Below are 14,776 nucleotides of genomic sequence, written 5' to 3'. Positions count from 1 at the left end.
ATTTAATCAAAATACGCTTCTTTGATTTGCGTGGATGTTTTGCTAGCAGCAATAGAAGGTGAGTTGCCGAAGCACACACAAATACTCATAAACAACCGTGTAATCTGCATTTGCATGGCGTTGCTTGTCCAAGATGAGCGATGCTTTGGTCCACTGTGCACATGTATGTAAAGTAAACGCGAGATAGAAAGCACTGTAAAATCTGAAACCACAACCAGTGGCGGTTCTACATTGAATTACACCCTGGGCGAGACCACCTTCATTGCACAAATCTTTCATAAGAACATTTGAAAAACACAATTAAGAGAATCCAGGTATTTAACTATTGCAATTACAACAGGAAACAGACTTTTTAAGATCTCCACCTCCAACATTGGCAATGAACACAATTCTGCACAAAATATGAGAGCATAAGGTATCAGAACTTAAATAAATATACACTGCATACATAAATGTGCCCAAAATATATGCACTCAGATATATAAAAAATGTAACAAGAGCAGAGAGCAACAATAATATAAAATATTATGAAAAATATGCTAATAACATATATAGAATAAATATTCTAAATAGCACAACACCTTCATAACATAAAGCTTCATAACACACTAAAGAGAATGTAGTAGCAGAGGATGCTCCAAAATATTTTAGAAGTTCCCCTGAAATTGCCATTGACATTGAAATCAAAAGACAGTAGCATTATGTGTCATTGATTTAAACATTAACCAATCTTTTTTTTTTTTTTTTTTTTTTCGGGGTGGGTGGGTGGTGGGGGGGGGGGGGGGGCATGTGTCTTTAGAGCGCTGACTCTAACACTTTTTAGAATAATTTTTTTAAGCTGCTCACAAAAAGGAATGAAATAAAGAATGGTCTTCCATCATGGACATTCGCAGCATTAAAACCATTTGAATATATAATGCAACAAATCCATAAACCAACAACTGTAAAGACTTACTAATGGCAAACAATCAGTTTCATCCTTTTTAGAGAATGCCCAAGAAATGCATTAAATGCTGAATGCTATGAAATGCCTTGATATATTACCTTTCTGGCTAGCAGGAAGGTGGTGTATCCCACCTGCATTAAGGTAAATTAATGACAGCTTAAATGTCTCATGTGCAGCGAGACATGGAAACACTAGTGTTGTCCGGTTACCTGTCTGGGGCAAACAACACGGTGTAGTTTCTCCTATCGAGACAGAAGATGGTGTGTGTGTGCATGAAGGAGATTAGAGGGATGTGGGTAACATGAAACCAGACCACACATTTATGAGGCCACTGCACTGAATCCCTCTCAACACACACACACACACACACACAGAGAGAGAGAGAGAACAGTAGAGACCTTTCTCTAGCCTGTTAACAGGGACCTCTTTCTAGTTCCTGTCTCTTTTACCCTTTCCTCCACTGGACAGAAAAAAGGAGAGAGGATGGGGAAAAGAGAGAGCATCTCAGATGTCAGACCACAAGAACTGAAATCAAACACGGTCAAAAAGAGCCGGGTCTTTTCACAAAGAGAAAAAGCAGGTAGTTTTCATGGATGACTTCACCGGAGGGAATTGTACTGCGAAGGGAAATTAATCTTGTCCAGAACACTAGGTATTTTGAGTCAGCTACAAGACACCTTTATTAATACCACTGTACTGTATGTTCTCCTTGATTCATTTAAATGTTACATGTGTGCCAGTAAAACTTGTCTGGAGAACGAAGAGGTCATATAACCGGTTCTGAAACTCAGTGATATCAAATAATTTAATTGATTTATTGAATTTTACCATCCAAAGTTCAATGCTAACTAAAATGACTAAGCATCTTGATTTTTAACAAAAAAAATTCTTATCCTGAATTACTTACTATCCTTTAATTTAACTAAGTGGTCTTTAGATTGGACACTGAAAACATTTCTTATACCGCTACATTTAATATAATTATTTCTAATACAGAAACATTAAATATTTAAGACGGTAGAGCTGCACAATTAATCAGAAAAATATTCACAATTACGATTACAGCAACCGTGATTACCTAATTGTGAATAATACACCAAAGGTTACTACTTACAATGTTTTTGCAGCGTCAAGCATTTGATTGACTACAGAATAGTCAATCAAAGTTGTTTCAAAGAGTCTCTATGCAGAAGAAATCCACTGTTCTGGTTCCGCGCGAGCTCATCTATTGAGATCTTCACCTTTGAGAATATTTCAATTGTAACAAACCAGGTAAAAACTGAAGTGAATAACAGGTGGAAACTGTGAATAACAGCTTCAGTGATTCTGAAGAGAGTGTTCTTTATTCATTTTATGTGTATGTACAGAAAGCTGTATTTTTCATGTAGCTAAAGTTTCAGGAACGGTACATGCATTTAAATTATTCTAAATGAAAGTTCTTTTTGTGACTGACAAAAAAGTGATGATTGACAAAGTGATAACCGTAGCAACATTTTGGCTTGCATTTTAGACGTCTTGTGGTGTGGTGAACAAAGCATGAATGCAACAGTTTAATCTGTGTGAAGTAAACTATTTTTAATCAAAACAATACTATTGGCCAAAGACACATTATGTCCAACAATTTTACTGCTTTTTAATCAGCTCCCTCTATGGACCCCCTTCCCTCCCTCCATCCCTCCAAACACACACACACACAATTAAATCAATATATTAATACAAATTCTATTGATAGGCATAATTAATCATAATTACAATATTGAAGGAAATAGTCAACAAGTATGTGTTTTGTCTATTTCGTGCAGCCCTGTCACAGAGCTGTAATTAAACTTTACTTCGGTATGACACTCATCAAAAATCAGTGATTCATCAAGAATAAGTGGCTTGAGTCCATTAGGAGGGTGCCGGAGACAATTTGCCCTTCACGATGAGTGACAGAGAAAGAAAGAGACTGGGAGTAAATACAGATTACAAAAAAAAAAAAAAAACCTTCCTATTGAGAACATTTTAATGACTTCTCTTTATATAGTATTTGATATAGACTATTGTGCTATCTTAATGGGATTTTGCAAGGGCATGTTGGCTACTGATAACGTTCGATATAATATCTAAAGAGCCCCTCTTAAAATGTCAACAGTAATGAGACTGGACTTGATTTTGCCTTTTGACAAAGATGCTGTAATTACTGGTAGTAGTCTAGAACTCTTTTGTCTGCTGCATTTGCATGGAAAAACACATGGACTACAGCTTTAAAATAAAAAGCAAATAAATTATTATCTAAACTGTGTACTTGGACACACAATTCATGTGCTGGGCCCAAAGAAAAAAAAAACAAATGGAGCGTGTGCTTAAATATGCATGAGATGTCCGAAAGAAACATGGGCAACAGTACTGCTTTTGCTGAGAAGTGCAGATGCCTGAACACAGCACACCAGAGGGCTGTTCAAGAGGGTAGGAGAAAGAGGAGATATGAAAGAAAGACAGGACAGAGTTGTCAACAAAAAAAGGGAATCTGTGCAAGGAGACATCATTTGTGAGTAAGGAAAAAAAATAATAGAATGAGAAAAAAAGAAACAAGTGGGATATTGGAAAGAAGCAGCAGGCATAAAAATGGATAGATGAGAGTAGTTGTTCTTATACAGTGTGTGTGTGTGTGTGGGGGGGGGGGCAGATATATAAGGAAGAAAATTATATCAAATGAGCGAGGGTATGTAAGAGAGAGAAAAGGCTATCTTGTGGCTTGTGTTTAGAAAGGGCATTGTTCTGGAATGCAAGGGAGGACACTATTTACGCCATGTTAGATAGGAATCAATAATGCATTAACCACCTTAGAAAACACATGAAACGACAGGGCAAGTGTTATTTTCCTGGTAAATCTGGACAATGAAAGGGCTGGCTTTCTTTTTAAATTAACCTCACCTAGCACTGGAGTGCTCCACGGGACAGGGAACAATAATAATATATATTTATTATTTCTCACAGGTGTCTAAGAATTTACAGAGTTATGCTGTAACAGGGCATTTTATGCTTTAAATAATGGCATAAACAACAAGGGTACAAGAAGTATACAGTAAAAAAAAAAAAAAAAAAAAAAAAAAAAAAATATATATATATATATATATATATATATATATATATATATATATATATATATATGATAAGAGAATGTAAGATGAGAGAGAGAGAGAGAGAGAGAGAGAGAGAGAGAGAGAGAGAGAGAGAGAGAGCGAGATGAGGCCAGATTGCACTGCTAGGTGTCACTGAATTGGTCCAGACACACAAGAGATCAGGAATGTTAAATTTGATCTCCCGCCCAGATGTTCCCAGTCCATTCGGATAAGCATGTTAAAACATGCGGCACCACTAACATTCCACTTTTATCAATCATTTTCCTCTATCCTATCTTTCTCCCAGTAAGAGAAAGAAGTAACAATGTTTTGATAAAAGAGGTTAGGCTGTGCTCCAGCTGTACATTTACTGCTGAGACGGAATAGCTGTGAACTAGAGCCATATGTGATCCCATTCGATCTCCACACACACACACACACACACACACACACACAGACAAAGGTCACCAACGCTGACACCCGCGTCTGCCCTACAACTACACTACAAAACGTGCAAATGTGTCCACACATTGGCCTCGGCACCCCAGATGTTCTGGTGGACATGATATCCCTGACTGAAGAATGCCTTCATGTCGCTTTTAGCATTACATCTAAATGGCACTGTGAGGCGAAGCAGGTCGATACAGGGAAACAGAAGCATCGGCTAAAAATACATATATCCAGTATGATAGTATTACAGTGTAGGCTGAATGGTGTTGGTGCTTATAGACACTGAGATAAAACTTGAAGATTTAGGTATAAATAATGCGATTGACATCATAGATTCAAAATGGTAAAAGATATTGTTCTTACCTGTTTGTTGTACTTGTTGATGGTTTGGCTGCTGTACTCAGAACAGTGGTCTGATCCGATGGATATGTTATCTCCAGTGCCGACAAATGTGTTGGCTGGCGGAAGGTCCTGAACCGCCTGGTGTTTTTTTCCTGATGTTGGCGACTGAGGGTGCAGTTGAACGGTGGGCAAGGGTGAACTGGACTTGTAATGGCGGGCAAGATCTGGGCTTCCAGGGCCACCGTTGACAGACCTATAGCAGCCCATTCCTGGACTGTCCGACAGTTTCTCGTTAACGCCATCGTAGCGCTGTATATTTGGCTTGGATGCCTCGACTGTGACGATGCTGCTATATAAAGGCTGTTTAGACTTTTTCTTATTCTTGTCTTTCTTGGGTTTCTTGCCTTTATCATGTGGCTGAGGAGTGAAGAAGTCCTCATGGTCTTTCTTTCCAGCCTCGTAGCCGTTCTTGTTCTTGGGACGACAGTAGCGGGCCATGACGACTACCAGGATGATAAGAATCACCGTCATGATGCCTGATACAACTCCTATGGCGATGCTCAGCCGTTGCTTTCCCAAGTCATAGTTAGGGTCTCCTGCAATGTCAGCATTGAGTGGCGTACCAAGACTTTTGGCAACTTGCGCCTCTACAATAGTGGAGTTGGAAAGCGTTTCGTTGATGTAGATGTGAACCAATGTGGTGGTGCTTTGAGATGGAACCCCGCTGTCATTCACTTGCACAACCAGTCGATGAAGGCCAAAATGTTTTTGCTCTAGTTTGCCAACTAACATAATCACACCAGTCCATGCATTAATTTCAAACAACTGAAATGGATTGCCGCCCACTATTCTGTAGCTGAGGTTAGCATTAACACCTGTGTCTGTATCAGTAGCCGAGACAGTCCTGACCACTGTCCTTATGTTGCTAGAAGGAGGAAGCAGCGTGTATGAGCTATTCACTGGAAAAGTGACAGTGGGGGGATTGTCATTTACATCCATTACAGAGAGAGACACCGTGGCTGTAGCTGACCGGGGTGGATCACCTCCATCAACAGCTTTGACATGGAATGAATAAGTGGTTTTTTGCTCACGGTCAAAAGCCATGTTTGAGAAGATGGTGCCTGTGTTGTTGTCAATAGAGAAAATGTCTTCTTCTTCCTCAATGTATAGACTCATGTCTGCATTTTGTCCTTTGTCGGCATCCATGACCGTTATCATGCCAACAGGGCTGTTGGGTTGCAGGTTTTCCTGTATATAGAAAGTGAACACATCCTGCATGAACTTTGGCTCATTGTCATTTTTATCCGCCACCAGGACTATCACAGTGGCCGAGCCCTGCAGGACAGGCATGCCTTTGTCTTTGGCGATAACTTTGAACTCATATCGTTCCATCTGCTCCCTGTCAAGTATGGTGTTGACACGGATATCACCAGTGTCTGCATCGATGGAAAATATTCCGTTAACAGCGGAGTCCAGGGAGTAAGAGATTTCTGCATTTTTGCCACTATCTGCATCTAAGGCCACTACTGTGACGACACGCTCACCGGGAGCATTGTTTTCAGGAAATGAAACTTCCACTGTGCTTTTGCTAAAAACTGGTGGATTGTCATTCATGTCCCCAACTTTCACTATAAGTGAATTGTTGCTAGAAAGACTAGGGCTCCCAGAGTCAACAGCAACGATGACCACATTATACTCCTGCACTGCTTCATAATCAAGTAGTGCTGACGTATGGAGAAAGTACTTCTTTTTATTCATTTCACCCTCAACCTCACTAGCAGGTTTGAGCTGAAACGGAACATCTCCCACTACTGTGCACGTCACTATACCGTTCGGTCCTTTATCTCGGTCTGAAACTTGGACCAGAGCAATGGGTGTATCGACAATCACGTCCTCTGCCACATTGGCCACACCGTCTTTGAGAAAAATGCGTCCGATTTTTCGGATATCTATATTGGGGACGTTGTCATTTTCATCTTTGATGTTGATGATCACTGTCGCTTTGTCAGTCTTAGGAGGCTGTCCGCGATCACGTGCCATGACTGTGAAGCGAAGCTGGCTCACATCTTCACGGTCAATTCTGTGCAAAACACTGAGCCAGCCAGTGCTCTCGTCGAGCCGCAGCAGTCGTCGCACCGACTCTGTGGCTGCTCCAAAGACATATTCAATCTGTCCATTCACGCCAACATCAGTGTCGCCCGCTTTTAGCTGGAGTATGGGGGCACCTGGGGAGCTGTTTTCTGGCAGGTCTGCCTCATAAACACTCTTTTCAAAGCGTGGGGTGTTATCATTTACATCTGTGATCATCACCCTAAGAATGGCTTGAGAGGAGCGTGGGGGGTCACCCCCATCTCTGACACGCAGAGTGAGCTCGTAGGAGTCACGCTGCTCTCTGTCCAGCGCTCCTTTGATAAGGAGCTGCGGCTGCTTCTCGCCGTCTGTTGTGTCAGCAACTTGAAGTTCAAAGACGCTGCTACGGCTCGCGCCCTCGTCGAGCCTCCGTTTGCCCGTGTGAGTGTCAACACTGCCGGAGCCGGAAGTGCCGATCCGTCTGACAGAGCTCTCGCCGTTATCCTGAATCAACTCATAGCGCTCAATTCCATTCCGACCGAAATCTCTGTCGGTGGCCGTGGGCAACAGATAAAGTGTGCCAATGGGTCTGTTCTCCTCAACGGAGAGCGTCAGAACAGGTGAGGGGAAAGACGGCGTGTTGTCGTTTATGTCTAAAATAATCACTTTGCCCTCGAAGAGATCAACCCAGCTCTGCGCGGGTCCTATCACGGACACTTCGAAATCTATAAAACACTCGTTCTCATCAAAAATCATTTGACACTGCGGCAGCTTTTCGCGGTCTATGCGCCGCTCGTTCGTGCTCAGGTCTCCGGTCATGTTATCGATTTTGAAGTACTCGGAGCCAGATTCTAATGTAAAAGTCACATCCATGCCAGCCATGATGCCAAGGTCCGCGGCTACATTACCCACCCGTACATCGGCAGGACCCTCCTCAGCCAGGCGGTACCGGAGCACTTGCTTGGCTGCGGGCTGACTCAGCAGCTGCAGAATAAGAAAGCAGTAGCTTAAACAGTCCACAATGCCTGTAGTCCTCATTGCTTCTCGAGGGTTTTCCGGCAAAACTGAACGTTAATTTTGTTTAACAGCTTTTTTTTGTTTGTGTGTTTTTTAAAGCGCCTGTTTCTCACTGCTTGCGTTTTCTCCGCGGTTACCAAACTCAGGCAGAATAGCGCATATCTGTTATCTTTGCTCCTCTCCAGACTAGGCTCGGGCTATTCCCTTTGCATTTATTTAGAACTCAAAATATGCATAACACTGATAGAAAGTCTTAACAAATTCATTCAATATTAAGCTTGACATAAGCATGCCAAAAATTATTTGCTGAGACTATTCCGTCTTTGCCATGGCATCGCCGAGTCTTTTCATTAGACAGCAAAGCCAGATATTCAATCCATTGCGCAATCGATTCTTTTAAATCCAGTCTTCCCAGATGCGACCTCTCCGCTCCAGATGATATCCCACCATACGGAATAGAAACTGAAATATCAGAACTTCATGTGCTATAGATAAAACGCGCAAATAATCTGTCCTCTCCGTGTGCGTAGATTTATCCAGTCCACTCAGCGTCTAAGAGTTCTCTCACTTGCACAAGAGAAGAAAAAAAAGAAAAGAAAAAGAAAATAAAGAAATCTCTGCAGTGCCACTGTGCCGTTCAGCGTTAAGGCAAAATGAAAAACTGAGCAACCACGGAGTTATAATCCTGGCAGAGATGCTAGGAATGTGGTATTCAAATTCCAGCGCGAGGACGGTCCCTCTGTCCAGCGCGCGCCTCTCACCTGCAGCAGAAGCGCGTCTCTGCCGCACTCTGTGCGCGTCTCTCTCTCTCTCTCTCTCTCTCTCTCTCTCTCTCTCCACCCACTTCGTGCTGCTCTCCCTGTGCGACAAACAAAGCTCAACTTGATCGCTTAGCTCTACTGTTGAAGGAGACTCTCTTCTTGTTGCTTCGTCTGGGCATTTCGTTTCAAAATAGTTCATAAATAATTTACTGTCCAGACATGCTTTCCAAAAGGGGTTTGACTTTTTTTAAACAGGGGAATTACATCTCTGCTGAGGTTGGCGTCGTTCAAATCAAAACCGGTGAGCCAACCATGTACACATCTATATTAAAGTGATAAATAATGGCAGTACCGTTTTCGATGCAATTTACGATACTGAGCGTAACGGGACTGCTGCTATGGTTACATCTTATTCAAACAAAACTTCTATAAGCAGGCATCTATTTGTCACATTTTGTATTTGGTCTAGCTTTGGGGAAACATATATTATTGTACGTAAATGCTTGCTTTTAGGTCAATAACTGGGTTACCCTATCATATACCTGGTGTTCGTGGTTTAATTTATACGGTGATATTTTCTTAAAAGAAATGTATGTTGATGTAGTTCGTTTAAGAAAATATCACCGTGAAATGCAATGAAATGCCCAGACGAAGCAACAAGCTTACCCTTAAAATGCATGATTCGGCTGCTATAACCAAGATAACTTTATTCGGTAGGATTGTAAAAAAAAAAAAAAAAAAAAAAAAAAAAAAAACATGGTTTTGCTACACTAGCAATAGTTTAACCATGGTATTTGCAGTAACAGTGGTTATACAAATTGTAATCTATAGGCTACACAAAAAAAATATATAATAATTATAATAATAATAATAATAAATAAATAAATAAATAAATAAATTCGTAAGGGCAGACCTGTTAGATTATAGTGTGTTCGTTTGTGGTGAGATTTTTTCTTCGTCACGAGAGCTCAGCTCTTCTACTCAAACTCTACCCTCTTTTTTTTTTTTTTTTTGCGTAGAGAGAGCACCACGGACAGCGAAGCTCGGAAGACTCACCGGTGTGAAGCAGTGAGAGAGCGAGTGCGGTGACTCTCCGTGACCAGAACTCTGCTAGAAACCGTCAATGCACAGTGCATTTATATACCTTTTAGTTCGTATCTGCGCATTCCCGTTTGGTGCTGTAGCAAATGCATTTCGTCCGTAAACACTTATTCAAGGCAGGAATTTCTAACTGTACATTTCCCACCACAACGGCGAGGCGAGTTTTAATGGGATATGTGTGCGGTTTTTGCCCATCTAAAGTGTGACTGAAAGGGCTGAGCTGACTGTACCCCAGCGCGCGGTGACTGGACCGGAGAGATGCTGCCTGCAGAAGGAAGCCCCGCAATCCATGCTCTGAACAGTGCGCCAAATGTCGCTACACAGCGCCCTCTGTTGTCCTCTTAATATTATACTGAGCAAATTAGTCATTACTGCAGGTTGAGGTGGAACTGTAGTATGTGTAAAGCGGGGTTTTCCTGACATATCTGCATATAGGCTGACTCTCTTTCAATATGTGAGTCAAATTCTGCCACCATTTTCACTCCTATCCCCTGCAGTCCGTTTCTCATTTAAAAGTACCGTCACTCATTAGGTCGTTAATGACATTTGAAATGAGTGCTTTCAAAAGCCACTAGAGGGTGTTACCCTTTTTAATCTGGAGTGCACGAAAGTTAAGAGGTCAACGTTTTAATATAGACTAGAGTCATTCATTTGTAGGCTCCTCTCAGGTGGATATTTCAGGTTGAAATAGATTATTTTGTTTATAGGGTCCTGTTCACCTAAATGATATTCATTGTCTATACTGACTCTAACACACCTAACACATGTAAAGTGAACAATTAATACAATTTGCAGACATGTAGGAGTGATACTCTGATGAAATTAGGCCTACTGTTAACCTATAAGAGTCAATATTTGACAACAATATTAATATATACAATTTCTAATTCATATTCTAATTCTTATCTGCCAAATATGGGCAAATTTGTGCCAGCAAACATGAACAGTAGTTCTAAGTCAAAACAATTTGGCAAGGATAGACATTTTACTGGATAGTCATACATTATTAAATATAACAGAAATACATCCTAAAAAATTACCACAGAATTGAATCAGCACTTCTGTAAGCAAAGTGCTGGGTTTCCTGTCCATGACAGTTTATATATTAGGTCATTTAAAATGGCAAAGTACTGAAAATGATGAAAATTTGTATGCCACTTTAAAAGGTATAAGCAGTACATTCATTTTCGTTCAGTGAGGCCTGGCTTGAATAAGCAGAGAATAGTACAGAGGACATAAGCATAAACAAAACAAAAAAAAAAAACCTTACTGTAAGAAAAACAGGTAAAGCATAAATGACGAGTCTGCATTATGCAAACCATGAGTGTTTTATTTTATTTATTTATTTTTTTAATTTGGCAGTAGTTAACAGTTCTTAGTTTGTACAAGATAACAAGGAGGGGAGGTGGATGGGGTGCAGAGAAAAACAGAATCATGTCTGTGAATGATTGATAATAAAGTGCCAAATCTCATAGAGTGAGAGCAGTAGTGAGAAACAGTGACAAGAATAACTCTGCTTCCACACATTATATTGCAGAGGTGCCACTGAAAGGTGTCACAGTAACTTTTACAAATGTGATGGAAACTGTTCCGAGGAGGTTTTATGCGCTGATTGTAAAGGCTGCATCTAATCTAGAGTGACACAGGTGGAATCAGGTGTTTTGGACCGTGCATTGCAGTTAATGAATGTTTCCACAAAGCATACAAAAAATGCAGTAGATAACAAACCTAGAGGGTTGAAATCATTGTCATTACCTGCTCAGAAACAACTTTGTGGTAATTAGTCCGTCCTGTCTCCTGCACTGCTAAAAAGTTAAACTTCAAATAAAAGGCAGCAACTAAGGAAAAAGCATTTGTTTCAGCATCATAGCTTTGATGGAACAGATATGATATTTTGTGGTCATTTCAAATGGGATCATCAACCGGCAGATTGGAAACTAATTAGTTGAGCATCGTTCCACATGAAAGCTTCATTTTTATCTGGGATCTGTCATGTGCTTTGCCAAACAACCATAACAACCCTCCCAGCAACAAACACACCCGCACCCCTCTGTGTCGTTCCCCTTTTGTTTACCGCAGTGTAGTTAGATGAGGTGTGTGGGCAGTAGCTTACACCTGCTGATTGTTTGGACTTTGTAGAACAGCAGCACTAGTCTTAATCTCCGCAGGCCAGCAAAACGAAACCACCAGAACCTGTATGGTGCTTCTGCTGAGTTAAGAGACATTGACATTGACCACCTCTGTGAAGAAGACTTGTTCGCTCTTACATTATTAGGAGTAGACTTGCTCTTTATCAAACAGCTAGAGGACCTAGAAAAACATCACTACACAAAATAAAAGAAGGATTACAGTGCGGTTTTCTTCTTTACAGATCTATTTTTTTTAAACCCCTTTAAAACCAATTAAAATATGTAAAGGGTCTATACGGCATATTGTGTCATTGATTTATATATCACACACAGAAATTTAAATCACATTTTAAATTGTATATTTTACTGCCATAATTAGTAATACCACATGATAGATTGTCGCAACAAATGATAATGGGTTAAATAATTGTCAGGCACACCAAACTTGACGAGAGCACATGGCAAGGGAATTAACCCACAACACATGCTCACAAGGAAGGATGCAAACATGGAGCATATTCATAAACATCAAAACCAACAATGAACTAGACAGAACTGTCAGTGCATGCCCCAGACAAAAAAAAAAAAAAAAAAAAAGAAACAGAAGAGCACGCAGCCACCCAGCCACCAGGACACAACAAGTAACACAAACCAAAATATGACAGAGCAATGTGACAAGATAATGACATTTAAAATAAAGATAAAAAATAAAAGAAAAAATTATATATATATATATATATATATATATATATATATATATATATATATATATATATATATACATGTATGTATGTATGTATATATATATATATATATATATATATATATATATATATATATATATATATATATATATATATATATATATATATATATATATATATATATATAAATTAAATTAAATTAAATTAAATTAAATTAAATTAAATTAAAATTAAATGTATGCATTTAGGAGACACTTTTATCCAAAGCGACTTACAGTGCATTCAGGCTGTCAATTTTTACCTATATATATATATATATATATACACAACCTATATATATATATATATACACAAAAATAAATAAATACATGCGGATGGAAAGAAAAGTAGTTACTAAAATGTGACCTAGATAACTTTACCTTGATTTGTAAAGTAATTTTAGGGCAAATTCTACAGACTCTTGAAGACACTTAAATAAATCATTAAAGTCTGTTTTAAAACATATACACATGTGCTGGATGGTTTTAAGCTGTGGAGCTTAAGTGTGCATGAAATAAAGCCTCACTAACAGAGTGCAATAAATTAGTTTCATAGCTCATTACTGTGACACTGAAGGGAAATATGTGGCCTTTCCGAGGCTGGAGAAGGCACTGAAAACAATCCAGATTTCGAAATTCTCTCTCCAATGGCCCCGCAGCTACGACTATTTATAACTACAAATGTTCCTCCCAGTTTGCTTGGCCATCAAGCTTGTCCCATTGGAGAATCTTAGACCCTCATAAACCAGCTATACAGTGACGCTGCTCTTTCATGATACAAAAGATGAAAGAGACAGGGTGAAACAGCTGAGAGGATGGCTTTGTGGAAATCTTCATTAATTCAGCTGACGGCTTTGTGCTGTAGATCTTAACATGGCCGCATGCAAATGATGTGTATGATTTGTTCTTTGGCACTGACTCATTTGAGAGCTTTGTTCTGTGATTTGTAAGACACATTGCTCATTTCAGTGACTCAGCCATTGAAGTAATTTGTGTTATGTCAGCTGATATGTCATGGTTTAGTCACAGAGAGCAAAGTATGAAAAATCACTAGCCCCTTTCAGCCTTCTAAAATCCCCCTTGACTTGAAGTGTACTATTCTTTTCTAAAAATATTGCTGCAATTTAGAGTGTGCGTTATGCTACTAAAACTGTATTAATTATAGCTATGAATAAGTCTCTGTATAATGTTTCACTCTTAGATATGACAAAGATATGCGTCTGAAATCAAAAAGATGCTTATTCATAACGTGTGGCGATGCATCATCGTCATCACAAAGTGTGGTGTAGAGGGAGTTGGTGAGAACGAATATGAGGCAAGGGTGAAAGATAGACAGAAAGAGCATGTGAGAAAGAACGAGGCAGAGAGAAAGTGTGCATGAACGAGAAGGCGGCTTAAAGAACATCGATGTGTCAAAGTCACACAATCTGCAGGACCGCATGGGATCAACAAAGACTAGTTCACCAGCTTATGTGATGTTATTGTGATGCTCGTAGAAGGCTAAGAAAGAAAGATGTGACACCTGCTATGTTCAGTTATTAGTTTAATAGTTACACAACAACAGCGGCCTCAATCTCCCCTTCACATAGTTAAGAAATTATTTTCTGTCCGAGGTAACCATTCTAGCCTGTCAGCTTCATTTCAGTGTGCCATCCAGCCTGCTTTTGGATAAGACAACAGTTTAAGAGAAATGTTCAAATTTAGCCAAAAAATACAGTACTGTAAAGTTTGGGGTGAATGAAAATGGATAACAGTTTTCACACACACACACACACACACACACACACACACACACACACACACACACACACACACACACACACAAAAGTGAAGCAGCACAAATGTTTTCAGCATTGATAATAACAATAAATTATTATTGAGAACCAAGTCAACATATTAGAATGATTTCTGAAGGATCATGTGACCTTGAAGACTGGAGTAATGGCTGCTGAAAATTCAGCTTTGACAGCAAAGGAATAAATTATGTTTTAAAATATAATCATAAGAAAACATTTTAATTTTAGATGCAGACAGGTGAGCTGTATAAAACAGAGTTTATTGAAGAGAAGCACAGAACTGGTCAGGAATGCAGACTGATGAGTAGATGACAATAA

The 14,776-nt window shown here is 39.6% G+C and overlaps 1 protein-coding gene across 1 annotated transcript in view; it reads right to left on the bottom strand.

The window, feature by feature from the left end:
- LOC113051605 (protocadherin-7-like) overlaps window positions 1–7,950 on the bottom strand; it is a 129,105-nt gene extending 121,155 nt beyond the window's left edge. Inside the window, 1 exon segment of the mRNA XM_026215501.1 lies at window positions 4,864–7,950. Coding sequence (XP_026071286.1) covers window positions 4,864–7,950 — 3,087 coding nt within the window.
- Between the last annotated feature and the right edge of the window lie 6,826 nt (window positions 7,951–14,776).

Source organism: Carassius auratus, chromosome 32 (genome assembly GCF_003368295.1).
Source record: "Carassius auratus strain Wakin chromosome 32, ASM336829v1, whole genome shotgun sequence".
In the NCBI taxonomy this organism is placed as follows: domain Eukaryota; kingdom Metazoa; phylum Chordata; class Actinopteri; order Cypriniformes; family Cyprinidae; genus Carassius; species Carassius auratus.
This window is presented reverse-complemented; position numbering and strand designations above follow the sequence as displayed.